This window comes from Dendrobates tinctorius, unplaced genomic scaffold (genome assembly GCF_039654945.1).
Source record: "Dendrobates tinctorius isolate UK_male_01 unplaced genomic scaffold, ASM3965494v1 ptg000245l, whole genome shotgun sequence".
NCBI lineage: Eukaryota > Metazoa > Chordata > Amphibia > Anura > Dendrobatidae > Dendrobates > Dendrobates tinctorius.
Window position 1 is genome coordinate 5,852,790 of NW_027361912.1, and position 27,322 is coordinate 5,880,111.

Consider the following 27,322-nt stretch of genomic DNA (forward strand, 5'->3'; position numbering starts at 1 on the left):
CGGGAAGGCTGCGCGGGACGTCGGAAGGTGAGAATAACAATATTTTTAATTTTAAATTCTATTTTTTACAGGGATATGGTACCAAAAGCCCGGAGGACAGTCTCCTCTCCTCCGGACCGTGGGTACCATCCGCAAATGTTCTGCTTACTTTTCGCATGGTGTGCACAGCCACATGCGGAAAGTAAGCAGAACAATGCATTCCTATGGGTGCGGGATCGCCGCGATTCCGCGAAATTAATGAGCATGCTGCGTTTTTTACCGCGAAGCGATTCCGCCGCGGTAAAAACCGCAGCATTAGCACAGCATTGCGGAATCCCATAGGAATGCATGGGATGCTTATTTTTCGTGTTTTCGCGGCAAAATCGCGCGGTTAAAACGGCCGCGGAAATGCGAAAAAAACGCCACGTGTGAACTCAGCCTTAAAGTCCAGAAAGCAGGCATATATCCTCCCGCACTTTTTGTTGTGGACGTGGCTCTGAAAGAGGCTGTGCAGGGTATAGATGTGGTCCATAGTACAGTGGTTTGTCTTGAAACCTGCTTGGCTCTTGCTGAGGACGTTGTGCTCGTTAAGGAAACTCAGGATCCTCTTGTTCAGGATGCTGTTGAACTGTTTCCCCAGGTTACTGCTGACACATATGCCTCTGTAGTTGACAGGGTCATACCTGCCCTCAATCTTGTGGATAGATGTGATGAGGCCTTGGTTCCAGGTACGAGGGAAGTAGCCGGCACTCAGCACAATATTAATCAGTTTAACCATTGCTGTCTGTATTTCTGGTGGGCTGTACTTCAGCATTTCTGGTGGGATTCCATGCGGGCCACTGGCTTTTCTACACCTTATGGATGAGATCCTCTCTGTAACTTCCTATAATGTGATTGGTGTAGCCAGAGGGTTTTGAAAATTTTTTACTTTTTCCTTCATTGCCTTTAGTTTTGTGTTTTTTTTCTGTTTTTGGCTTAGTCCTTCCTTCGCGATGTCTTTATAGAGGTCTCTGAAGTACTGAAGTCAGATGTTGCCGTTTTGGATATGGATGCTATTTTTCTTGCTTTTTGTGCCTATGTGGTTCCATAGTTATCTTCAGAGGCGTAACTACCACGGTCGCAGGAGTCGCCACTGCGACCGGGCCTGGGGGGAGTCAGGGGCCCGGCAGGCATATCTCCCAATCATCCCGATTCTCGTGGGACAGTCTCATTTTTGACCCCCCACCCGCGTCCCGCACTGCACTGAGCCGCCACGCCCCCCATGCACCCCATCCTCACCCTCCCACAGAGACCCACCGCACTGACAGCAGCCCGTCGCTAGGCTGTTTTCTCCAATGTGCACAGGACCTGTGATGAGGTCACAGGAGGGGAGGAGTCAGGGGTCACATGATCAGGGGCCTCCGTGTCTGCAGGACTCTGCTGTGCTGGTTAAACAATTAGATACACCCAACAGCACTCAGATTAGTTAATAGGATGCACATTCCAAAGTCCCGGGACCCAGCAGGAACCATAACTCACAAAAAGCTTGAAGGAGGAACAGCATCCAATCCGGGTGAAAAAATCAATTCATTTATTCTGCCATCAGTACAACGTTTCGACCATAACATGGTCTTTTTCTTGAAAAAGACCATGTTATGGTCGAAACGTTGTACTGATGTACTGATGGCAGAATAAATGAATTGATTTTTTTCACACCGGATTGGATGCTGTTCCTCCTTCATGCTTTCTGCTGTGCTGGTTGTCATGGTGCTGGATGAGGTAAAGTTTCTGTGTGGGGTCAGGAGGGGTTTACAGTGTGGATGTAGCAGTGCTGTGTGTGTACAATTTTGGACGGAGTGGAGCGTGTGTGTATGAGGTGTATGGAGCGGAGCCGTGTGTGTGCAAGGTGTACGGAGCAGAGCCGCATGTGTATGAGGTGTACGGAGCGGAGCTGTGTGTGCACGAGGTGTACGGAGTGGAGATGTGTGTGTATTTTGGCATGGGGGGCCCCATTTAAAAGTTTGCATCAAGACCCATAACTTTGTAGTTATGCCACTGGTTATCTTAGAGGGCGTCTTTGAGTTGGCTAAGTTTGGTACAGATGTAACTCTGCTTCTTCCTCCTAAGGATTGTTTTATACTGCCTTTGTATGGTGTCATAGGCATCCCTCAGACCTGGGTGGTTGGTGTCTCTGTTTCTTTTTTGAGGCTGTTCTCAGGGTCTTTTGTACAGCTTTGCATTGTCTGTCAAACCAACCATTCATCTGTTTTTCTTTTGGTCTCTTGTAGTTGACTTTTGTAAGGTCAGACAATCTGGCCATGGTGTAGAATATATCATTGAGGTCTGTTGCTGCTTGACTCGCTCCTTCTGGGCTAGACTGGTACTCGTAGTTGTAGAAGTGGTGGAGCATCTCCTGTATTTCGGGTCAGCTGGGAACCTGTTTATATTTTATTGCCGATTTCTTGGATCATTTACAACATGGAGGCCGGTTGAAGTGGTCACTCGGCTGAGGTTTTAGTGTGGATGGTTTCATTGTAGATTTCATGTACAGAAGAAGTTGGCTGTGATCTGACAGGTGCGTTTGAGGAGTGACTATAAAGGCGACGATATTTGCCAGGTCCATATCTGTAATGACGCAGTCTGCTACACTTCTTCCCACATGGAAGTTTAGTATTCACCTTCCTACAAAGTCTCCCTTGATGCTGCCACTAAGAATATGAAGTCCTAAACTTCTACATAAGTGCAGCTTTTTGCCACTTTTGTTGACTGTAATGTCATAGATGTTTCTCTCTGTGTGCACTGAGTCGTGGCCGTCTATGTATTATCTATCTATCTATCTATCTATCTATCTATCTATCTATCTATCTATCTATCTATTGTCTATATCTATTTATTATCTATCTTTCTATCTATGATCTGTCTATTTATCTATTATCTATCATCTATATCTATCTATTATCTATCTATCTATCTATTATCTATCTGGGTCGCCCTCACACCCAGGGCAGCGGGGTACTCGGTACCGGGCCGGTGTCAGAGGGAAGGTGTCACAGCAGCAGTGACCCGGTCCGTGGCCCTGGGCGCCCAATATCCATGGCGGTGATGTAGTTAATGGTAGAATAGTTCGTGACGCCACCCGTGGTGTTTGGCAAGTATGGTGTTAGGCCAACGCTGCATACAGATCTGCTGGGACTGATGGTAGGGTGCAGCAAAGATGGTGTAGCACCACACAGGTGGAGCTGTAGTCCCAGGGCAGTGTAGGCGCAATGTATGAGGAGAGGCGCAGAATGGTATAGATGCTGGTACCCAGATGTAGCGGTGCTGGAAGTGTTAACGGCGAATGAAGGGAGGACACCAGGGCTTGTAGTTTCAAAGCTTTACTCACAGTTCGTGGTACCCACTGGTGCCTGCCTCCGTGCCGAGTCCTCCGGGGTAGAGACTCAATCAACCTCCCGGGTAAGTCAGGGTTCTCCTCTCCAACACTCCGCCAACATGTGCCTTTCCTGAACGACTCCTCTATTGCGCCTTTTAGTGTGAAGAACTCCAGTACCGTAGTTCTCTGGAATTCCTCCTGTCAGATGTTCCTAGAACCTTACTTGTATGACAGACAGCTGTAGCCTCTATCGGGGACTCCGTTTTCAGAAGTCCCGGCTCTCTATCCAGTTGCTGTTGTGCCCCAAGTCTTGGATGGGAGTAGTGCATTTACAGCCAACTACTCCACCGGTGTCTGCTGCAGAACCATAAGTGTCCATACAACCTCGGGGACCGGGCCCCGGCCTTGCGCTGAGAACCTATAGGCAGGGTTCCTCTTCCAACCCACAACTCCTCTCTGTTCTCCTACTCCTTCGTTCCGCGCTGTTCCTTCTCTCTTATGGAATCTTAGGTGGCAGTTCTACGTCTTTCTCCTTCTCTTCTCTTTCCCGTGCCAGCTGGCTCAGATCACTGAGGCAGCTGCAGCACTCTTTCTAAACTAAACTCAAACTGAACTCAAACTAACTTCAGAACTGAACTTCTCTGGGACTCACCCCAGACAGACCTTCTGTCAGACTGACCTACACTTCTTCACTTTCCCCCTCTTTTATACTAACTCCACCCACCTCCCAGCACATCTTGTGTTACGAAGCAGGGTTCCACGAAGGGTGCTCTGCTACCCCCAGCCTGAAGCTGCTAGGCGGACCTACTGAACTATCCTGTGTGTGGGATGCAGATGTTGGAGTGTGGAAAGGAGTTCCCAACCTACCTAGTTGGTGGGGCACCACACCTTAGGAGAAGGTGCAGTACCTCTGTGGTGACTGAGCCTCAGGGGCGCCACATATCTATCTATCATCTATCTATCTATCTATCTATCTATCTATCTATCTATCTTTCTATCTATGATCTATCTATTTATCTATTATCTACCTATCTATCATCTATCTTTCTATCTATCTATTATCTATCTAATATCTATCTATTATCTATTATCTATCTTTCTATTATCTATTTTCTATTTATCTTTCTATCTAGAAAAACTAAAATCAAAAAGCAGCACAAAAAAGACACATAGGGTGCAAAAAATCCTTCCAAGTATACACCAAACCTCATACTATGATCCGAAAAATGAAGGCAGCATCTATTATCTTTATTTTTTTGTTTTATATAGCGCTAACATATTCCGCAGCGCTTTACAGTTTGCACACATTATCATCACTGTCCCTGATGGGGCTCACAATCTAAATTCCCTATCAGTATGTCTTTGGAATGTGGGAGAAAACCGGAGTGCCCGGAGGAAACCCACGCAAACACGAGGAGAACATGCAAACTCCTTGCAGATGTTGTCCTTGGTGGGATTTGAACCCAGGACTCCAGCGCTGCAGTGCTATCCACTGAGCCACCGTGCTGCCCGTAGTTATCTATCTATCTATCTATCTATCTAGGTTCTCCAGTTTCCTCCCACACTCCATAGATATACTGATAAGGAATTTAGATTGTGAGACCAATGGGGACAGTAATGATAATGTCTGTAAAGCCCTGCAAAATATGCTGGCACTATATAAACAAAGCGTAATAATAATAATACTAATTATCTCTGACTGTGATCGTTTGCCCCGTGTGTCCGGCCACCATCGGGTGGTATTTTTGCCCCTGTATGCCGGACTCAATCTGATCCATCTTTCTTTCTATGTTTCAGTCGTTGCTGTGAAAAGAAAAGCTGCGGTAACCGGAACGAGACCCCATCTGACCCCGTGATCATTGACAGGTAGGACATCTGGGCTGACATGGCAGACTGGTGGTGTCCCTGGTTGTCACTGCTTCCTATCAGAGCTATCCTTGTACGATGCCGTACTGTGGTGAGGTGGCAGTATGGGGGTATTATATACCGCCTGCCGGCTTGTCCTTACAATCTGCTCTCCGGGGCCGCTGGGGCCATGTCTTGTCTGTGGTTCTGACTGTAGGGATGCTGCGCTGCATTGTCCTGGTGGTAGGGTGTCTTCTCGGCCTTGATAAATATTCTGCTGTCCTGTGAGACCTTTGGCTCGCTGTACATTCCTAGGACCATCTGCTGCTCTCATCTGCAAAAGCCATTGCTTCAGCGGATATGGACAGCAGCATGGAGTAAGCACATTACACACAGGGGTGCAACACGCCACACAACCGGCACCGGAGCCGAGCTGGCGGGCATTGAGTAAAGTGGGCACTGCCCTTATATCTATGCCCCGCTTCACATATCTATGCCCCGCTTCACATATCTATGCCCCGCTTCACATATCTATGCCCCGCCCCGCTTCACATATCTATGCCCCGCCCCGCTTCACATATCTATGCCCCGCTTCACATATCTATGCCCCGCTTCACATATCTATGCTCCGCTTCACATATCTATGCCCCGCTTCACATATCTATGCCCCGCTTCACATATCTATGCCCCGCTTCACATATCTATGCCCCGCTTCACATATCTATGCCCCGCTTCACATATCTATGCCCCGCTTCACATATCTATGCCCCGCTTCACATATCTATGCCCCGCTTCACATATCTATGCCCCGCTTCACATATCTATGCCCCGCTTCACATATCTATGCCCCGCTTCACATATCTATGCCCCGCTTCACATATCTATGCTCCGCTTCACATATCTATGCCCCGCTTCACATATCTATGCCCCGCTTCACATATCTATGCTCCGCTTCACATATCTATGCCCCGCTTCACATATCTATGCCCCGCTTCACATATCTATGCCCCGCTTCACATATCTATGCTCCGCTTCACATATCTATGCCCCGCTTCACATATCTATGCCCCGCTTCACATATCTATGCCCCGCTTCACATATCTATGCCCCGCTTCACATATCTATGCCCCGCTTCACATATCTATGCCCCGCTTCACATATCTATGCCCCGCTTCATATATCTATGCCCCGCTTCACATATCTATGCCCCGCTTCACATATCTATGCTCCGCTTCACATATCTATGCCCCGATTCACATATCTATGCCCCGCTTCACATATCTATGCCCCGCTTCACATATCTATGCCCCGCTTCACATATCTATGCCCCGCTTCACATATCTATGCTCCGCTTCACATATCTATGCCCCGCTTCACATATCTATGCCCCGCTTCACATATCTATGCCCCGCTTCACATATCTATGCCCCGCTTCACATATCTATGCCCCGCTTCACATATCTATGCTCCGCTTCACATATCTATGCCCCGCTTCACATATCTATGCCCCGCTTCACATATCTATGCCCCGCTTCACATATCTATGCTCCGCTTCACATATCTATGCCCCGCTTCACATATCTATGCCCCGCTTCACATATCTATGCCCCGCTTCACATATCTATGCCCCGCTTCACATATCTATGCCCCGCTTCACATATCTATGCCCCGCTTCATATATCTATGCCCCGCTTCACATATCTATGCCCCGCTTCATATATCTATGCCCCGCTTCACATATCTATGCCCCGCTTCACATATCTATGCTCCGCTTCACATATCTATGCCCCGATTCACATATCTATGCCCCGCTTCATATATCTTTTTTTTTCCAATACATAAAAAATAAAGCAACTTTTCAATACTTGTTAATTAAATTCAAACTCTACATTTGGTGCCTACAGCTCCTATGCAGACCGATGTGTCTCCTTGGTAACAGACTACAAACAAACTCTGTGTAGTCTGATCCTGCACTCATATTTAACTTCATATATCTGCTTGTCCTCTTCTTCTGGGTAAAAGAAGTACTCCAATCTTGTGAAAAATATGGCTGAATAAAACCTTGTCTTGCAACCCTGTGGGTGCAGAAGTGGCCACTCATGCTCGGCCACCTCCACATTAATGGCAGCATAAGATGGGGATCGGTACTTCAGTTAGGTGTCGGAAGATATGGCATAAATGTATGAGATGAGAATACCCCCTTCTAATTTGACACGTCCGAGAGTGCGGGTTCAGACTACACAGAGTGTGTTTGTAGTCTGTTACCATGGATACGCATAGGTCATCATAGAGGCTGTAGGCACAAAAAAACGTAGAACCTTTTTTAATGATGATGACCTTTTGGAAGCATGCTTTTTTTTAGGCTTCCTGCTCATCAAATGGGGTCGTGTTGTGCACCTCTCTTGACTGCAACTATGAGGTGACTGTCTCACGAAACATCTAGTGCAGATGACTCTTATTATAGAGGCAAGTCCAGATATTTGGCGAGGGGGGAAGGATCTCACTTTTAGAAGCCCTTGCACTACATACTTTGCCTTCAAAAGTGAGAAAACCTCGCCAAAAAATTTTGCACCATATTTTTTTTATAAGAAACAGCGGCACCTTTGTTCACAGTTTGTGTCTGATATTACACGAGGGTAATAAAGGCCGATCTGCAATAATAAACACTGGCTGAAAACACGAGTGGCGCTGTTTTTGGTAAAAATAAATTGTCATAGCATTAAGGGTCCTTGACATCAGCTCATCATGTCCTAGAATAGTCGCCATTCACAACCCCAGATACACGGCGCACACTCAGACCCACAAGTCACCACACACAACCCCAGATACATGGCGCACACTCAGACCCACAAGTCTCCATACACAACCCAAGATACAAGACACATACTCAGACCCACAAGTCACCACACACAACCCCAGATACATGGCACACACTCAGATCCACAAGTCTCCATACACAACCCCAGATACACGACACACACTCAGACCCACAAGTCTCCATACACAACCCCAGATACACGACACACACTCAGACCCACAAGTCTCCATACACAACTCCAGATACACGGTGCATTCTCAGACCCACAAGTCACCATACACAACCCCAGATACACGATGCACACTCAGACCCAGAAGTCTCCATACACAACTCCAGATACACTGCACTTGCTGAGACCCAGAAGTCTCCATACACAACCCCAGATACACGACACACACTCAGACCCACAAGTCTCCATACACAACTCCAGATACATGGTGCATGCTCAGACCCTCAAGTCACCATACACAACCCAAGATACACGGTGCATGCTCAGACCCACAAGTCTCCATACACAACCCCAGATACACAACGCACACTCAGACCCACAAGTCTCCATACACAACCCCAGAGATACGACACACACTCAAACCCATAAGTCGCCATACACAACTCCAGATATATGATGCATGCTCAAACCCACAAGTTGCCATACACAACCCCAGATACACGACACACACTCAAACCCACAAGTCTCCATACACAACCCCAGAAACACAGCGCTCACTCAGACCCAGAAATCTCAGTACACAACCCCAGATACAGGACACACTCAGACCCACAATTCGCCATACACAACCCCAGATACACGATGAACGCTCAGACTCACAAGTCACCATACACAACCCCAGATACATGACGAACACTCAGACCCACAAGTCACCATACACAACCTCAGATACACGGCGCACATTCAGACCCACAAGTCACCATACACAACCCCAGATATATGGCGCACGCTCAGACCCACAAGTCACCATACACAACCCCAGATACACGGCGCACATTCAGACCCACAAGTCACCATACACAACCCCAGATATATGGCGCACGCTCAGACCCACAAGTCACCATACACAACCCCAGATACACGGCGCACATTCAGACCCACAAGTCACCACACACAACCCCAGATACACGGCGCACATTCAGACCCACAAGTCACCATACACAACCCCAGATATATGGGGCACGCTCAGACCCACAAGTCACCATACACAACCCCAGAAACACGGCGCACATTCAGACCCACAAGTCACCATACACAACCCCAGATACACGGCGCACATTCAGACCCACAAGTCACCATACACAACCCTAGATACACGGTGCACATTCAGACCCAAAAGTCTCCATACACAACCCCAGATACACGACTCTTGCTCAGACCCACAAGTCTCCATACACAACCCCAGATACATGGCGCACACTCAGACCCACAAGTCACCATACACAACCCTAGATACATGCTCAGACCCACAATTCATCAGACACAACCCCAGATACATGGCGCATGCTCAGACCCACATAAGAAATAATGCCTTCATGCACACCACGTACAGGGCTCTACTCATTACCATACATTAATATGACACAGTCTTCATCATGCCTCTTCACATGGGCTGTGTGTGCTCGGAGTATAGATAATATACTCCCTTGTTACTCCATGTTTCTTGCTGGTAATTACAGCCTGAGAATCGGATGTGAATTTTGCTTTACTATAGGCTTCTAGTCTCATGCGTGTTATCGCTCAGGGCTATTACTACGGAGTGAACCACCCCTCCCTTGCTGTAAACTGGGCTTGTACATTCCCTAGACGGCTAGTGAGTCTGTACTAGGAAGATGCCTTGTCTCTGGTTGGGATTTGTGTTCTGTCAAGGGCATACCAGTGCTGATGCCAGCATTTATAGCACTGATTTTCATCTGTCTAAAATTATCTTAACCCCCAGTATTTCCATGGTTATGAGTCTTCCTTCATTTTCCCTAAGTTGTAGGTTCTTAATGCCACTCTTCATGCCTATTGATGCATGGGTGAACTAGTCATGGTTGCCGATGAAGGGCAGAATAACTGATAAATTGATCTACTTGCGATCCTGATGATTGACAGCTTGGGACAGCATTATTGCCAAACTGCGCACTGTGCATTGTTGCAAGCAGAGGCAGCTTTGTGTCTGCAGTCAGATCACTAGACTGCAAGCGCTGTGTTCTATGCCTAAGAAACTGGCCACTTCCTGTCACCTAGGTTCATTCTCAAGATTTTTAGTTAGAAGTTACTTGCTTGGTTTATAAAACTTTGCAATTTTATCCATTTTAGAAGATGAACCAGCCCCTTTATTCTGCGCATGGTAATTGTGTGTTGCGGCATCGATTTATGACATTTTATGCTGTCTTTATGCTGTGCATTGTATACTGGTTTATGTTTTGTGACTTTTGTCCTTCTATATGTGTCATGTTGTGTTTACATTCATTTTATGCTTTGCATCTTGGAAAAATGTAGTCATATTGAGGCAGCTTTAAGACTGATATCTATGCTCAAGAGCCACAAAATTAAGGGCCAAAATGAAGGTCCTACCATCCATACAAATCAAGAGATTCCACCAGTAAGGGAGTACTGGTCTGGTAATATTACCAGTATTGGGTCTTATACACGAAACTTCATGGAATTGTGTGTCACGATAGGGTTTGGTATCATGTCACGGGCCAGAATAGGGTTATGTAAATGGGTCTTAAGGTGTCCAAATACCTTGACATTTTTGGCAACATTTTGGTTCTCCCATTTTCCCCATACACAGGGTAAGACATTCCTGGAGGCAGCTTATCTTCCATGAGAACAAAGGATTGGGCATGTTGAAACTCAACATGTATGATCGTGCTTTCTCCTGACATTTTCTATCGTGGTGACAGTTGGGAAATACATTAGATGGTTGACTTGTCCCTCTGAATTTCAGGGGGTTTGGTGGTCTAATATGTATGATGGCCTTTAGTTCTGGAGGTCCATAGTGTACTGTTTTTAATTTGGCCAACAGATGCATTATGCATCCATCGCAGCTGAACTCTGTGGCCTTCAGATGCTTTTCTCTTATTTTTAAGGCTTTTTTGGTTGTGCTCCTGTAATAATTAGGAGTTAGTTATCAGGGTATGTTTCCACGTTCAGGATTACATCAGGATTTGCTGTGGATTGGACGTTCCGTACAGCCACAGCGTCCAATCCGCAGCGTCCATATGTTACAGCATAGTGGAGGGGATTTTTTTGAAATCCCGTCTCCACTATGTGTGCAAGAACGCGGGTGACACACCCGAAATTACGGACATGCGGCGCTTCTTCTTAGACCGCAGCATGTCTATTTATCTTGCGTAGACGCTTAGATTACAGAGTCTATGGATACGATGCGGTGATACCGCATGTGTTCAATGAACACATGCGGTATCACCACGCGAAGAAAGGGGGCGGCGGTTTGGCCAGAGAGGGGTTTCCGCAGTGTCCAATACGCTAAGTGGAAACATACCCTCAGAGTTCAGCACCATGTAATTCTCTTACATTCACTTTGGTTTAGTGCCCATCTTACTAGGACATTTCCCAGAGAACTAGAATATTTTCCCACACAGTACTAGGACATTTTCCCCGTGGTACTAGGACATTTTCCCCGTGGTACTAGGTCATTTTCCCCCACAGTACTAGGACATTTTCCCCAGCGATACTAGGAAGTTTTCCCCCACGAAACTAGCATGTTTTCCCACACAGTACTAGGACATTTTCCCCCATGATACTAGGATGTTTTTCCCCCACAGTACTAGGACATATTACTCCACAGTACTAGGACGTTTCCCAGCGGTCATACGACGTGTCCTCCTGCAGTACGAAGACAATTTGCCCCCACAGTACTAGGACATTTTACTCAACAGTACTAGGACCTTTCCTTCCTCAGTACTAGGACGTTTTTCCCCGTGGTACTAGGATGTTTCCCCCCTGCTATACTTGGACAGTTTCCCCCATGGTTCCAGGATGTTTTCCCCCCGCGTTACTAGGACATTTTCCCCCAACGGTTCTAGGGTGTTTCTCACTGCGGTACTACGATGTTTTCCCCCGTGGTACTAGGATATTTTCCCCTGCAGTACTGGGACATTTTCCACCAGTACTCAGATGTTTTCACTGCGGTACTAGGAAGTTTTCTACCCCGCAGAACTAGGAATTTTTTCCTCGCAGAACTAGGATGTCTTCCCCTGTGAATCTAGAACACTTTCCCCCATGGTACTGGGACGTTTTCCCTCACACTACTTGGACATTTCCCCCCACGGTACTAACACAGTTTCCCCTTTATACTAGGATGTTTTCTCATGCAGTACTAGGATGTTTTCCCCTCGATAATAGGATGTTTTCTACCGCAGTACTGGGAAGTGTTTCCCCGTGGTGATAGGACATTTTCCCTTGCAGGACGGGGACGTTTTCCTCCTCGGTAGTTGGATGTTTTCCTCCACGGTACTAGGATATGTTCCCTTGCAGTACTAGGATGTTTTCTCCACACGGTACTAAGACATTTTCCCTTTGATACTTGGATATTTTCGCCCATGGCGCTGGGCCGTTTTCTACCACAGAATAGGACGCTCTCCCCCACGATACTAGAATATTTCTTCCCTATGTTACTAGGACATTTTCCCCAATGGTACTAGGACATTTTCCCCTGTAATCCTAGTACACTTTCCCCCGCGGTACTAAGATGTTTTCCTCACAGTATTAGGATGTTTTCCTCCATGGTACTAGGATGTTTTCCCCTGCAGTTGAAGGACGTTTTTCCCCACATTATTAGGACGCTTCCCCACAGTACAATGGCATTTTCCCTGTGGTACTAGGACACAGACAAGTTTTCCCTGTAGTACTAGGACGTTTTCCCCAGCAGCACTGGGACGCTCCCTCCCCATGGTACTAGGACGTTTTCCCTGTGGTACTAGGACATTTCCCACATTGTTCTAAGATGTTTTTCCTGTGGTACTTGGATGATTCCACCAGCAGTACTGGCATGCTTCCCCTCATGGTACTCGGACGTTATCCCTGTGGTACTAGGACATTTCCAACATTGTTCTAAGATGTTTTTCCTGTGGTACTTGGATGATTCCACCAGCAGTACTGGCATGCTTCCCCCCATGGTACTCGGACGTTTTCCCTGTGGTACTAGGATATTTACCACATTGTTCTAAGATGTTTTCCCTGTGGTACTACGACATTTCCCACATTGTTCTAAGATGTTTTTCCTGTGGTACTTGGATGTTTTCCCCAGCAATATCATGGTACTAACACGTGTGGTGCTAGGATGTTTTTCCCAGCAGTACTGGGACACTTCCCCCCATGGTACAAGGACGTTTTCCCTGTGGTACTATGACATTCTTCATATGGTACTAACACATTTCCCCGTGGTACTAGGATGCTTCCCCCCATGGCACTAGGACGTTTTCCCTGTGGTGCTAGGACTTTTACCATATGGAACTAACATGTTTTCCCTGTGGTACTAGGACATTTTCCCACATCATTCTAGGAAGTTTTCCCTGTGGTACTAGGACAATTTCCCCAGCCGTACTGGGACGCTTCCCCCCATGGTACTAGGACATTTACCATATTGTACTTACACAGTTTCCCTGTGGTACTAGGTTGTTTTTCCCTACAGTACTGGGACGTTTCCCTCCATGGTACTAGGACATTTACCATATTGTACTTACACAGTTTCCCTGTGGTACTAGGTTGTTTTTCCATACAGTTCTGGGATGCTTCCTCCCATGGTACTAGGACATTTACCATATTGTACTTACACAGTTTCCCTGTGGTACTAGGTTGTTTTTCCCTACACTACTGGGAAGCTTCCCCCCCATGGTACTAGGACATTTACCATATTGTACTTACACAGTTTCCCTGTGGTACTAGGATGTTTTCCCCTACAGTACTGGGACGCTTCCCCCCATGGTACTTGGACATTTACCATATTGTACTTACACAGTTTCCCTGTGGTACTAGGTTGTTTTTCCCTACAGTACTGGGACGCTTCCCCCATGGTAAGAGGACATTTACCATATTGTACTTACACAGTTTCCCTGTGGTACTAGGATGTTTTCCCCTACAGTACTGGGACGCTTCCCCCATGGTAAGAGGACATTTACCATATTGTACTTACACAGTTTCCCTGTGGTACTAGGTTGTTTTTCCCTACAGTACTGGGACGCTTCCCTCATGGTAAGAGGACATTTACCATATTGTACTTACACAGTTTCCCTGTGGTACTAGGATGTTTTCCCCTACAGTACTGGGACGCTTCCCCCATGGTAAGAGGACATTTACCATATTGTACTTACACAGTTTCCCTGTGGTACTAGGATGTTTTCCCCTACAGTACTGGGACGCTTCCCCCATGGTAAGAGGACATTTACCATATTGTACTTACACAGTTTCCCTGTGGTACTAGGATGTTTTCCCCTACAGTGCTAAGACGCTCCCCCCCCCCATGGTACTAGGATGTTTTCTCACAATTTGTGCAGTTTTAGTCAATGGACAGAAACGTTGTATTTCTTAAGTTAATTTCGAAATTTCGCTGAATGAATCTGTTCTTACTTTGTTTCAATTTTCTATGAAGTAAGACAATCAGGAGGAACATGATCCAGAGCCATTCACACCACTCCTGGCACATCTGTAACTGATTTTGGAGGTGAAAGCCTTTAATACAAGACAGTAATAGCTCAGAGGGAGACACCGAGAGAGGGCCATTATGTGTGTTTTCTTAAGAGAGTCATCCTAATTTACTATCCCTTACTAATGCCCCACACGTGCTGAGCGGCCACAAACACACATTACCCACAGCAAACAGTAATCCAGTGAGCTGCACAATGTGATGTCCATCAACATATCAGTGCAATGCTGGGGTTGTAAGCAATATCCAGTGACATCCAGGCCTCAGATTATCAGGACAGGATCACACAGCACTGGATTATATCAAATGTCCAGTACTCTCCTGACTGTAGATTATCTGGACAGAATCTCACAGCGGTGGATTAAATATAATATCAAGTGATCTTCTTACTTTAAATTATCAAAACAGGATCACACAGCACAGGATTATGTGAAGCATCCACTGATCTCTTGACTGTAGATTATCAGGACAGGATCACATAGATTATACAAAACATCCAGTGACTTCCCAACTGTAGATTATCAAGAGTGAATCACATAGATTATGCATAGCATCCATTGATTTCCTGATTGTGGATTATCAGGACAGGATCTCACAGAGCTAGAAAATAAGTAATATCCAGTGATCTCCTGACTGTAGATTATCAGGACTGTATCTCACAGTGCTGGATTATATGTAATATCCAGTGATCTCCTGACTGTAGGTTATCAGGACCGGATCACACAGCGCTGGATTATATGTAATATCCAGTGATCTCCTGACTGTAGGTTATCAGGACCGGATCACACAGCGCTGGATTATATGTAATATCCAGTGATCTCCTGACTGTAGATTATCAGGACTAAATCACACAGTGCCAGTTTATAAGTAATATCCAGTGATCTTCTGACTGTGGATTATCAGGACCGAATCACACAAATTACGCAAATCATTCAGTGATCTGCTGACTGTGGATTATCAGTAACGGACCACATAGATTCTGTATAGCGTATAGTGATCTCCTGACTGTGGATTATCAGGACTGGATCACACAGATTACGTATGTTATCCAGTGATCTGCTGACTGTGAATTATCAGCACCAGATCACACAGAATTCTTATACAGTGATCTCCTGACTGTGTATTATCAAGACCGGATCACACAGATTACGTATGCCATCCAGTGATCTCCTGACTGTGGATTACCAGGACCGGATCATTCAGATTACGTATGTGATCCAATGATCTGCTGACTGTGGATTATCAGGACTGGATCACACAGAATTGGTATGTCCTCCCGTGATCTCCTGACTGTGGATTATCAGGACCGGATCACACAGATTACGTATATCATCCAGTAATCTCCTGACTGTAGATTACTTCGATGACTGGATCTGTAGTATATATAAGTAGAATAACGTGTGTACTTTGTAGCCGGCGGTTTTATACCGTCAGCTGTGCTGTAATAGCGGCAGATATCAATCACGGCGCGGTGCGGCGCGGCGCAGGTACAGCTGGTAATTACCTGCTCCATACGTATGGTGCGGGATTAGTAATGTGAATTATTTCAGTGTTAACCTTTACACGGCCAATAACAAATTAACAGCCATTATCTGTGTTGACAATGGGCTGTAAATCTTTCCTTCCCTTCCAGAGGGGGACGGAGGCGACTGTTCCCTGGAAACTGCCAGATGTAATATAGTTCATTCATTGGGGGAGAAGCAGCAAAGACTGAATCCCATAGAAACTAATGGGGAGCGAAATCTACAGAAGGGACATGGGGGCCCTATGGCAAAGGTGTAAGTGAACCCTCCCCATTATGGCGTCTGGATTGCCACTTAGGTCAGAATGGCAGGGTGATTGTTTTTTTTTCATTCTGTACCCTTTTCTTGACCCTTAGGCCACAGGGAACTGTCAGCAACAAAATGGATGCTATTCATATTTCCAAAAACAGCGCCACTTATGTGCACAGGTTGTACTTGGTATTGCAGCTCAACTCTATGCACTATTTCTATGAAACTGAAATGCAATACCAGATACAACCTGTGGACATGCGTGGAGCTGTTTCTAAAGGAAAGCAGCCACGTTCTTCTAATTCTGGCTAACAAGGACACATTGTGATAACTAGACCCCATAACAGATTTATTTGAACTCCATGGGTAGTGATGGAATAAAGCCAAAAAACAGCATTAAGGGCATAAATTATGCATGGTAGACACCAGATCACATACATTCTGGACTGTTGGACATACAGAATTTATAATGGGTCAGATTTTCTGTCACCTTTTTTCCAGAAACAGCGGAGCTCTAGTCCGTTGGTTGTGTTTTGTATTTCAGCTGAAATCTATTCAAACTAATAGGAGTGAGCTGCAATATCAGACACAACCAATGGACAAGAGTGGCGCTGTTTCTAAGAAGAAAATAACTGACGCTTGTTTTGTGTCTTAATTCCATGGATGCGCCACACTTGCCTTAAGCGCAGCTTCACTTAAAGGGAATCTGTCAGTAGGTTGAACCCTCCTAAGTCGCCTATATGGGTATGTAGGTCAGAGAAAGCTGAATAAAATGATACCTTGATATCTGCGATCCGATGTTTTATTCCAGAGAAATCCACTTTTTACTGAATATGTAAATCAGCTGTTAAGGTTTGTGTGCCACCCATAGATCTGAACAGCTCATTTACATATTACTAAAAATGTGGATTTCTCTGGAATAAGATATCAGATCACAGATATCAAGGTATCATTTTATTCAGTGCCCTATGACCATAATGCCCATATAGATGGCTTATGAGGGTTGATCCTACTGACAGATGCCCTTTAAGTAGTCAATCGGGATTTAGCTGCAAAACCAAACACAGCCAGAAGTGGCACTGTTTCTGGTAAGAAAAAAAGCAGACCCATTTTCTAATCCCACACGCTCTCCAAGACCCTGAATGTGTATAATTGGGTCGCCTGTACATCTAAAGTCAATAATAATATCTTATTGGGTAATTGCTATGTATGCGATTGTCCTATGGCTTCATGTGTTATTATAAATCTTTTTATATATTAATATATATAACACTGAGAGTAAATCCCAGGAATTAAACGATCCCGAGAAGGTTAATATCTCTGCTGCTTCTCCCTTTAATACCTCTGTTTGCTTATGAAGCCTCAGCATATGTTACGAGCCAGAAAAGCTTCAGCGCAGACGGCTGGGGAGTAATTGCGGGTTCAGCGAGCGAGCCTGTAGCTTTATTGGGCAGGCAGGAGATTGGAGCTGGGAGAAGGCTGCAGTGTAATAATACACATTTGATGGGAGCCCATTTGCTAATGAGGCACAGAGGATCTTCAGTATTACCCATCACCGCACGCCCGCCCATGGTGCCTCAGTACACCAGCAGAACACATGGGGATCACCTCACCACTGAACACACAGGCATCCCATTAAGTAAAAAGACAGTGGTCTGCAATCTGGGGCTCTCCAGATGTTATATAACTACTACTCCCAGCATGTCCACTGTCCGAGGAACCCAGCACATTCAGACTAGAATCTGAGAAACTTAGAAAAACATGACTGCTTTTTTTCAAGAGATAGCGCCACTGTTGTCAATAGGCTATGTCTGGTATTACACCTTAGCCACCAGAGTGGCGGTGTTCCTGGAAGAAAGCAGACAATCTTGTGTGTCTTCCGGAAAAAGCACCAATGCCGTTCTTCTGATGCAGCAATTGAGCTCTCTTCACTTGAATGGAACTGAGTTGTAATACCAGACCTGGCCAATGCACAAGAGTGTCGCTGTTTCGGGAGGAATCAATGTCAATTTTTGCAGTCTTTTTTTTTTGCTTAAATGGCTATTCTTAAATTCTTCAGATATCAAAGTTATACCCCATCCATCAAAGGGTCCAACTGCTGGGACCCCTGCCGATCCCAAGTACCCAGGCTTCTGAAGAGCCTGTTAAAATGGAGAGGTGGTTAAGCATGTACATTGCCGCTCTCTTCATTTTTAATGAAACCTCAGGAGACAGCTGGTCTTCTGGTCTTCGGCATCCTCCTATTAATAATAGCAGCGGAATTGCTCATGATCAACTTCTGCTCAATTGAAGAGCCATGGTTCTCGGGATCAGTGGGGGTCAAAGAGGTAGAACTCCGAGTAATAGGCAAGTTATCCCCCATCTCATGGACAGGAGCTATCTTTCAAACTTCAGAGTTCCCATTCAAAGGGGTTGTCCATTGAAAACAAATTATCAACTATCCAAGGAATAGGAGATAATTTGGTGATCGATGGGGTCTGAATGCTGGATCTCCACACTGATTTTAGTATCTGAGTTGTCTTAGTGAAAATTTGGGCAAAGGATGGTATAGCTATCTCAGACATCTACATTATAAGCCATAAATGTCTGATAGATGCAGGTCCCAACTTCGGGATCTCATCTACCTCAAAATCGGTTGCTTGTCTTGCACAACTGGGAATGGACTGGTGGCCCACCATACATGGTTCCCTCCATTGATATTTCCAGAAGTTCCAAAAGCTCCAAACTCCCATAAATGTAAATGGAGAAATCATTCCCGGTGGCGCAAGATGGGGACCAATTCCCATTAAAGATGTGGGACCTTCATCTACCAGTTTTTCTTTTACCATGCTGATTTTTCTTGATTAGTTTTGTGGTTTCTTGTAAACGATTCTATTCTAAGCTCCTGTAGGATGGACATAGTGAGTTGTCATTCGGTAAGGACCTCCAAGACCTTGGTATATTTGTGTTTGAGAAGTGGGAGGCTTGAAGGTATCATCTAGCTATTGAGGTGTTGGAGGTTGATGGAAGGGTGTAGACCTATGAAGAATCTAAATGTGGTGGTCTTGACGCTGACCTTGTTGACCTGGTTCTTTGTTGGCCTGTCCCATGGGTGGCCGAAGTAGAGGTTCGGGGAGGTGTTTATCTTGATGTTTATGATCTGTGTTTCCAAGGACTGTGAGAATCAATGAGTGGAGGTCACTCTGTGGAAATACATGAAATACCTGGAATATTGTGCAGATCGGACCTCTGTAGGCAAATTTGTTTTAAATGGAAAATAATTTCTTGAGAACCTAAAAATTAAATCCTGTTATAACACCTGTATTCAGTTTCATATGTTTTCGCAGGCACTTAGAAACCCCAAGCTTTCTATGATAAGTGGATTTAATGTAATTAATATTTACCAAAAAAATAAAAAATATTTTTACAAAATTGTATTTTTCTTCAGAGAATGTATGTGCATGGTTTCGTGTTTTTTTTTATTAATTCTCTGTATTTTTACATTTAATTTTCCAGGGCATAAATTTCATAAATTTTTCAATAGCACAAAAAATCCAATGTGAAAAAATTGTACAAAAATCACAAAATTAATTTTTATAAAACAATTTTAAAAAATAATTGTGGTAATAATTTTCAGTATTTTTTTCTCTCTCTTTAATTATTAATTTTTCTTTTTTAACCCACAAAATAACATATAGTTGATGGATGACTTATTTTTTATTGTTCAGGATTTTAAGAAAAAATCTGTCCTAATTTTGGTAAAATTATATTTTAGCATCCAAATTAAAATTCTTGCTTAGTTTTTCTTATGTATATTTCCAAATTTTACCAAAATTTTCATGTTTCATTTATGCCCAATTTTGCTTTTAATATATTTGATAGGAGCTTACAGATAAAATAAGACCCTAAAATAAAAAAAGTAAAAACTTAATAAAGGTATGTCTCGTGAGAAAGTGATACCGTATTTGATATTTGGAAGGCCTGTGTGTATTACATACATTTATTCTACCAAATTTATATATAAAAAAACTTATAGGTATTAACCCCCTCATGCCCAGTCTTGTAAATTTAACTTTTCTAATTGATTTTTGTGAATTTTGAAATGCCAGAAATATCTGTTGTATTTTATGAACAGACATGTATGATTCAGCTTGATCTGTTGCCAAAATATTTTTTTTACTAAAATTTGCTGATTCAAATTTTTGTTTTTGACCCCATAAAGTCAACAACTTGACACATAATCACCTACAACCCTTGACCACCCATAAAAAGTTTATGTAAAATCATAACTTCTATACCCAATCTGCAAATTAGTGGACAGAAATAAAAAAATATATACAGTACAGACCAAAAGTTTGGACACACCTTCTCATTCAAAGAGTTTTCTTTATTTTCATGACTATGAAAATTGTAGATTCACTCTGAAGGCATCAAAACTATGAATTAACACATGTGGAATTATATAATTAACAAAAAAGTGTGAAACAACTGAAAATATGTCTTATATTCTAGGTTCTTCAAAGTAGCCACCTTTTGCTTTGATTACTGCTTTGCACACTCTTGGCATTCTCTTGATGAGCTTCAAGAGGTAGTCACCGGAAATGGTTTTCACTTCACAGGTGTGCCCTGTCAGGTTTAATAAGTGGGATTTCTTGCCTTATAAATGAGGTTGGGACCATCAGTTGTGTTGTGCAGAAGTCTGGTGGATACACAGGTGATAGTCCTACTGAATAGACTGTTAGAATTTGTATTATGGCAAGAAAAAAGCAGCTAAGTTAAGAAAAATTAGTGGCCATCATTATTTAAAGAAATGAAGGTCAGTCAGTCCGAAAAATTGGGAAAACTTGGAAAGTGTTCCCAAGTGCAGTGGCAAAAACCATTGTCCTCTTTCCATATACCTTGACACTCCTATTGAGTATGGTTTGAGAAAGACCTAGGTATAGGTCGAAACGTAACCGTGGAATACTCATGTTTGGAATCTGATCTCTGTTTGCGGTTTTTTTTCACTTTTCTTGATTTATTGAAAAAAAATTAATAAAAATCATAATAATTCCTTTAATGACTCTGATGCAAGTGACATTCAATTTTGAGTGCGACTGTCTACCCGTTGACTTTTACCTGTGGTATATCCACGTTCTGTCAGCACCTCCTCCTACAGCACGAGTGCGCGTCTTTATTTTTTCTAATTTGTAGATTGGGTAAAGATGTCCCGATTCTTTTTTTTTGGGTGCACTGATCCTTTGGTCGGGGGCTTTAGGTGATTATGTATCAAGTTGTTGACTTTATGGGGTCAAAAGCAGGGATCTGAATCTGCAAATTTTCGTAAAAAATTTTTTGTCAAGGGATCAAGTTGAATCTTACATACGCCGGTTAAAAAAATATAGTCAATGTTTCGGTCATTTCAAAATTCACAAAAATCACCTAGAAATGTTAAACTTACAAGACTGGGCATGAAGGGGATACGTTTTTGGCTGTGAAAATAACGGTGAAAGAAACGAAATTGCCCCAAATGTATCTAAAAATGTATACGGGTAATACAAGGGGGTTTAAAGGTGGGATCACAACATTGGGGGTCTCTGAACATTGACAAAAGATTAATCATTAGATTATGGAATTTCCATCCATCCAACAGTCTAAAAATTATCGAAAAAATTTTGGACTCAGACGAAGTGGTACACATACAGTACAGACCAAAAGTTTGGACACACCTTTTCATTTTCACCTTTTCAGTGTTGTCACTGCAGATCCCTGCCGCTCTCTTGCCACAGCCCTTACTTTGGGACCCTGAAAAATTGTCCTCTTTCCATATACCTTGACACTCCTATTGAGTATGGTTTGAGAAAGACCTAGGTATAGGTCGAAACGTAACCGTGTAATACTCATGTTTGGAATCTGATCTCTGTTTGCGGTTTTTTTTCACTTTTCTTGATTTATTGAAAAAAAATTAATAAAAATCATAATAATTCCTTTAATGACTCTGATGCAAGTGACATTCAATTTTGAGTGCGACTGTCTACCCGCTGACTTTTACCTGTGGTATATCCACGTTCTGTCAGCACCTCCTCCTACAGCACGAGTGCGCGTCTTTATTTTTTCTAATTTGTAGATTGGGTAAAGATGTCCCGATTCTTTTTTTTTGGGTGCACTGATCCTTTGGTCGGGGGCTTTAGGTGATTATGTATCAAGTTGTTGACTTTATGGGGTCAAAAGCAGGGATCTGAATCTGCAAATTTTCGTAAAAAATTTTTTGTCAAGGGATCAAGTTGAATCTTACATACGCCGGTTAAAAAAATATAGTCAATGTTTCGGTCATTTCAAAATTCACAAAAATCACCTAGAAATGTTAAACTTACAAGACTGGGCATGAAGGGGATACGTTTTTGGCTGTGAAAATAACGGTGAAAGAAACGAAATTGCCCCAAATGTATCTAAAAATGTATACGGGTAATACAAGGGGGTTTAAAGGTGGGATCACAACATTGGGGGTCTCTGAACATTGACAAAAGATTAATCATTAGATTATGGAATTTCCATCCATCCAACAGTCTAAAAATTATCGAAAAAATTTTGGACTCAGACGAAGTGGTACACATACAGTACAGACCAAAAGTTTGGACACACCTTTTCATTTTCACCTTTTCAGTGTTGTCACTGCAGATCCCTGCCGCTCTCTTGCCACAGCCCTTACTTTGGGACCCTGAAAAATTGTCCTCTTTCCATATACCTTGACACTCCTATTGAGTATGGTTTGAGAAAGACCTAGGTATAGGTCGAAACGTAACCGTGTAATACTCATGTTTGGAATCTGATCTCTGTTTGTGGTGTTTTTTCACTTTTCTTGATTTATTGAAAAAAAAATTAATAAAAATCATAATAATTCCTTTAATGACTCTGATGCAAGTGACATTCAATTTTGAGTGCGACTGTCTACCCGTTGACAATCTACAAATTAGACATACAGAAATACATATGTTTACATATTCGGTTGAGTGTAAAATTTTTGGATTGTCAGATGGAAGGAAATTTTATTATGTAATGACTAATAATCTTTTGTTTTGTCAATGGTCAGGGACCCCAATCTTGTGAGTCCACTTTTAGTCCTTTTTATGACACATATAATTTTTTAGATAAATTTTGGGGCAATTTATTTTCTTTCACTGTATCTTCATCATGTGTTTTGTCTTCATTCTTGGCAGTACGGGTAATGCATAGCAAGGAGATGGCGTGCGTGTAATGTATAGCGTGGGCTTAGAGATAGGAGTATATTAGAGCAGTGTGCGGGGCGATAAGTGCAGGGGGAACGTTGTTAGCTGTGGAAAGTAGTCTCTGCACGTCCTGCGGGGATCTCTCCGTTTTGACCTGCTGACCTCGGCTCTGCTGAGTGTGGTAAATGGGGAATCCCAATGGACCTCAAAATAAGCAAAGAACTTCCCAGAAAGCTACGCGGAGTAACCCTCACACTCCCAGGCTGCAGTTTTGTGATCACATATGCCCACTTAAAGGGAAAGTAGAAGGATGATAAATTATATTGGTCGTTACGACCCTAAAAGTGATGTAGAAGAGCTGATTTATTACTTTTTTTTTAAAATAATATGGTTAGCCACATGGAAGGCTGTGTTTGCTTTAAGGAGCTTGAAAAGTGTTTAATGCTGTCCTAGGAGACCTCAGAGTGTTACATACACATTTTCTGGGCAAATGGAGGCTTTGCCGTATCTACCATTCGTTGAAAATTATTTTTTTTTTGGTAAAAAATTGCCGAAGCTGCAGAAATAGAATTTCAAAAGATTTACTCATTTTGGCACATTTTGAAGGGGATGTTCAGATTTCTTAGAGAAATGGTGTATAAGTAGGATATGGCATCACTATACAATCAGTGTGGGTCTGACTTCTGGGACCTTCACGGATCCTCAGAATAAAGGGTCTGCAGCGTTAGTTTAGCTCCGCTTCCTATTTTCTTTTAATAGCTGTGGTGCATGGATAAGAAGATGCAGAGTAAAATCAGTCCCTTCTTTCCCAGTATGAGCAAAAGTTCCAAAGGTTGAACCACCATCGATCATAAAGTGATAGGGTATAAGTAGAATATGCCATCACTATATGATCAGTACGTGTCTGACTTCTGGGACCTTCACGTATCCTCAAAATGAAGGGTCCGCAGCACTAGTTTAGCTCTTCCGCCTATTTTCTCTTTATTTCTTGGTGCTCATGGAGAGGCAGATACAAATTTGAATCAGTTTCTTCCTTCCCAGTATCGACAGGAGTTCCAGAGGTTGGACCACCATCAACCATAAAGTGATAGTGTACAATTAGGCTATGTCATCAATGGATGATCGGTATAGATCTAACTTTTGGGACCTCCACGAGTCCTCAGAATGTAGGTGCTGAAGCACTAGTTTAGCTCTGCTTCCAATTTTCTCTTTATAGCTGGGGTATAAGGAGAAGCAGTTGTAGAGTTGAACCAGTCCCTTCTTTCTCAGAATCGGCAGGAGTTCCAGAGGTTGGATCACTACCGATTATAAAGTGATGGTGTATAAGTAGGATATGTCAGCAATGTATGATTGGTGTGGATCTGACTTCTGGGACGTTCAGGGATCCTTAGAATGTAAATGGCCACAGCGCTAGTTTAGCCCTTTCAGAGTTCAATCAGTACCTTCTTTTCCAGTATCGACGAGCGTTCCAGAGGTTGGACCACCACGGATCATAAAGTGATAGTGTATAACTAGGATATGTCATCAATGTATGATCGGTGTGGATCTGACTTCTGGGACCTTCACGGATCTTTAGAATGAAAGGACCACAGTGCTAGTTTAGCCCTTCCGAGTTCAATCAGTCCCTTCTTTCCCAGTATCGATGGGTGTTCCAGAGGTTGGACCACCACCGATCATTAAGTGATGATGTATCTTAGCTTTACAAGATGGGAATCCCCCATTAACAAAAGGACTGAGTGTAAACCAACCTCGTTGTCAGTGTAGCCTTTGATGACAAATTTGTCTCTGCTTCCTCTGCCTTTACACCTTGATTACAGCATTATTAGACTTTCGGAACGTATCATTAATTAGCAAAATGAAACATCCACCCGCAATAAAGAAAGACCACCTCAAATTATAAGTTTCTTCTCCCCATCCCTCCCCTCCTCCCACTAATTATTACAGTGGGAACTGCAGTTAATGGCTGATATCACTCCAGAGGTTTGGCCGGCCGCCTCGGATAGGACGCTGGAAGTAAACATTATTAATTACAAACAATTGCCTAAATTAGAAATTTCTGTGCACCTGCTTCTTTCTTAATTAGCCGAGGGCTCGATGGAGTCTGTGAAAAAGTCTTTTCTTAAACGCTCAGGAGCTGCGGTAACATTTATGCTTCACAATTAGGAACGGCAAATAAGATCTTTGGCTTCTTTCATCCCTATTTGTATCAATATGTATTTAAATTTCCCTTATGTAGTCGGACGCCGCTCGCTGCTAATTAGGGGAAGCGGGCTATTGATCTGCCACTCGTGGTGTCAAATGCTGCTTCTAATATTTCCTTTTGAAATAAAATCTATGAGTAATCTTTGTTCGTGGGCAATTTCAACATCATGACAGGGGTTGTTGACGTTGGACATGACTTTTTTTTTAGAAGATTGCTCCTAATCATAACGATCTGGCATAATCAGCGGAAGAGCCTAGCAGCAACTGATCAGTTTCTCTACAGCACAACCGCAGGGGAAATGAGGTATTACACAGTTCTGATATGAGTCAGTGAAGTGCATACATGGACTAGGTCCTCCAGCATGTGAGAAATTATTTGTACTTACTCTCAGCTCTTATTATGGTGATTCCCTTTACACCAAAAAAAACCCCCACATACCCTAGGATGTTAATTTGCTAATTCATGGGGTTGCGGATGCTCTTACCCTAGTGATCCTAAGATTGGAGCTCTTGATCCCTGAGAATGAGGCTCTGCAGCCCAGAGTGCTGCCTCCGCTCCAGTCAATGTCTATTGGGCTACTCAGGGGCAGACATCATTGGTGCATCATGGGGCCCAAGAGGTAAGGGGGCCACAGCCACCTCTAAAGTAGTAAGCAGGTCCTGTCACAGACACAAAAAAGGGACCATATACTGTTCTTGTATATGGGTCCTCTTCTATCTGTGTTTGCCACTGGAAGTACTGGAAATTCACCACCGGCAGTTCAATACACAATGTATTGCGCGGAGAGGAGATCAAGTATGTAGAACTCCGCTCCATCCAAGACCAGAGCAGAGCCTTGTTCTCAGGGTTTCAGACCAACAATTTCTGGATTGCTGGGGGTCTTACCAGTCAGACCTTCAGCAGTCTTCAACTAACAGCCAATCCTTTGGATAAGGGATACAGTATATTGTTTTTTTTGTGGAAACAACCCTTTATTTTTACCCACTTATTAGATTTGAATACCATAAAATATCCTTTAAGATGGCCATAGCATTCCAATATTTCTCACATAGGAAATTTTTGGACTTAAAGGGAATCTGTCAGCAAGTTTTTGCTATGTAATCTTGGAGAAGAATAATATAGGGCAAGAGAGCCTGATTCCGGCAGTGTATCACTTACAGGGCTGCTTTGTGTCATTTTGATAAAATCCTTGTTTTCTCTGCTGTAGATGCAGCAGTGCTCAGAATACTGAGCTGTATATAATCCCGCCCAAACCCCTGATTGGCAGCTTCCTGTGTATATTGTAAGGAAGCTGCCAATCAGTGATGGGGGTGGGTTACACAGCTTAATCTCACTTCTGTGCACGTGACACCTAGTCCTTCAATGATAATCACCTGCTGACAAAACACTGATTGTAGTGAAATTTCAACACACAGCCTAGTAAGTTAAATATCATTGGAATCTGGCTTTCTCGCCCTATATTAAGCTGCTTTCAGATTAAACCGGAATGATAAATAGCTCA

General features: G+C 43.5%; 1 protein-coding gene across 2 annotated transcripts in view; it reads left to right on the forward strand.

Annotated features, from left to right (window-relative positions):
* The window catches only part of EBF2 (EBF transcription factor 2), a 149,147-nt gene that overhangs the window by 57,818 nt on the left and 64,007 nt on the right, over window positions 1–27,322 (forward strand). For both annotated transcript variants that reach the window (XM_073557143.1, XM_073557144.1), the window contains exon 6: window positions 5,129–5,197. In XM_073557143.1, coding sequence (XP_073413244.1) covers window positions 5,129–5,197 — 69 coding nt within the window. The remainder of the gene's footprint in view (window positions 1–5,128; window positions 5,198–27,322) is intronic.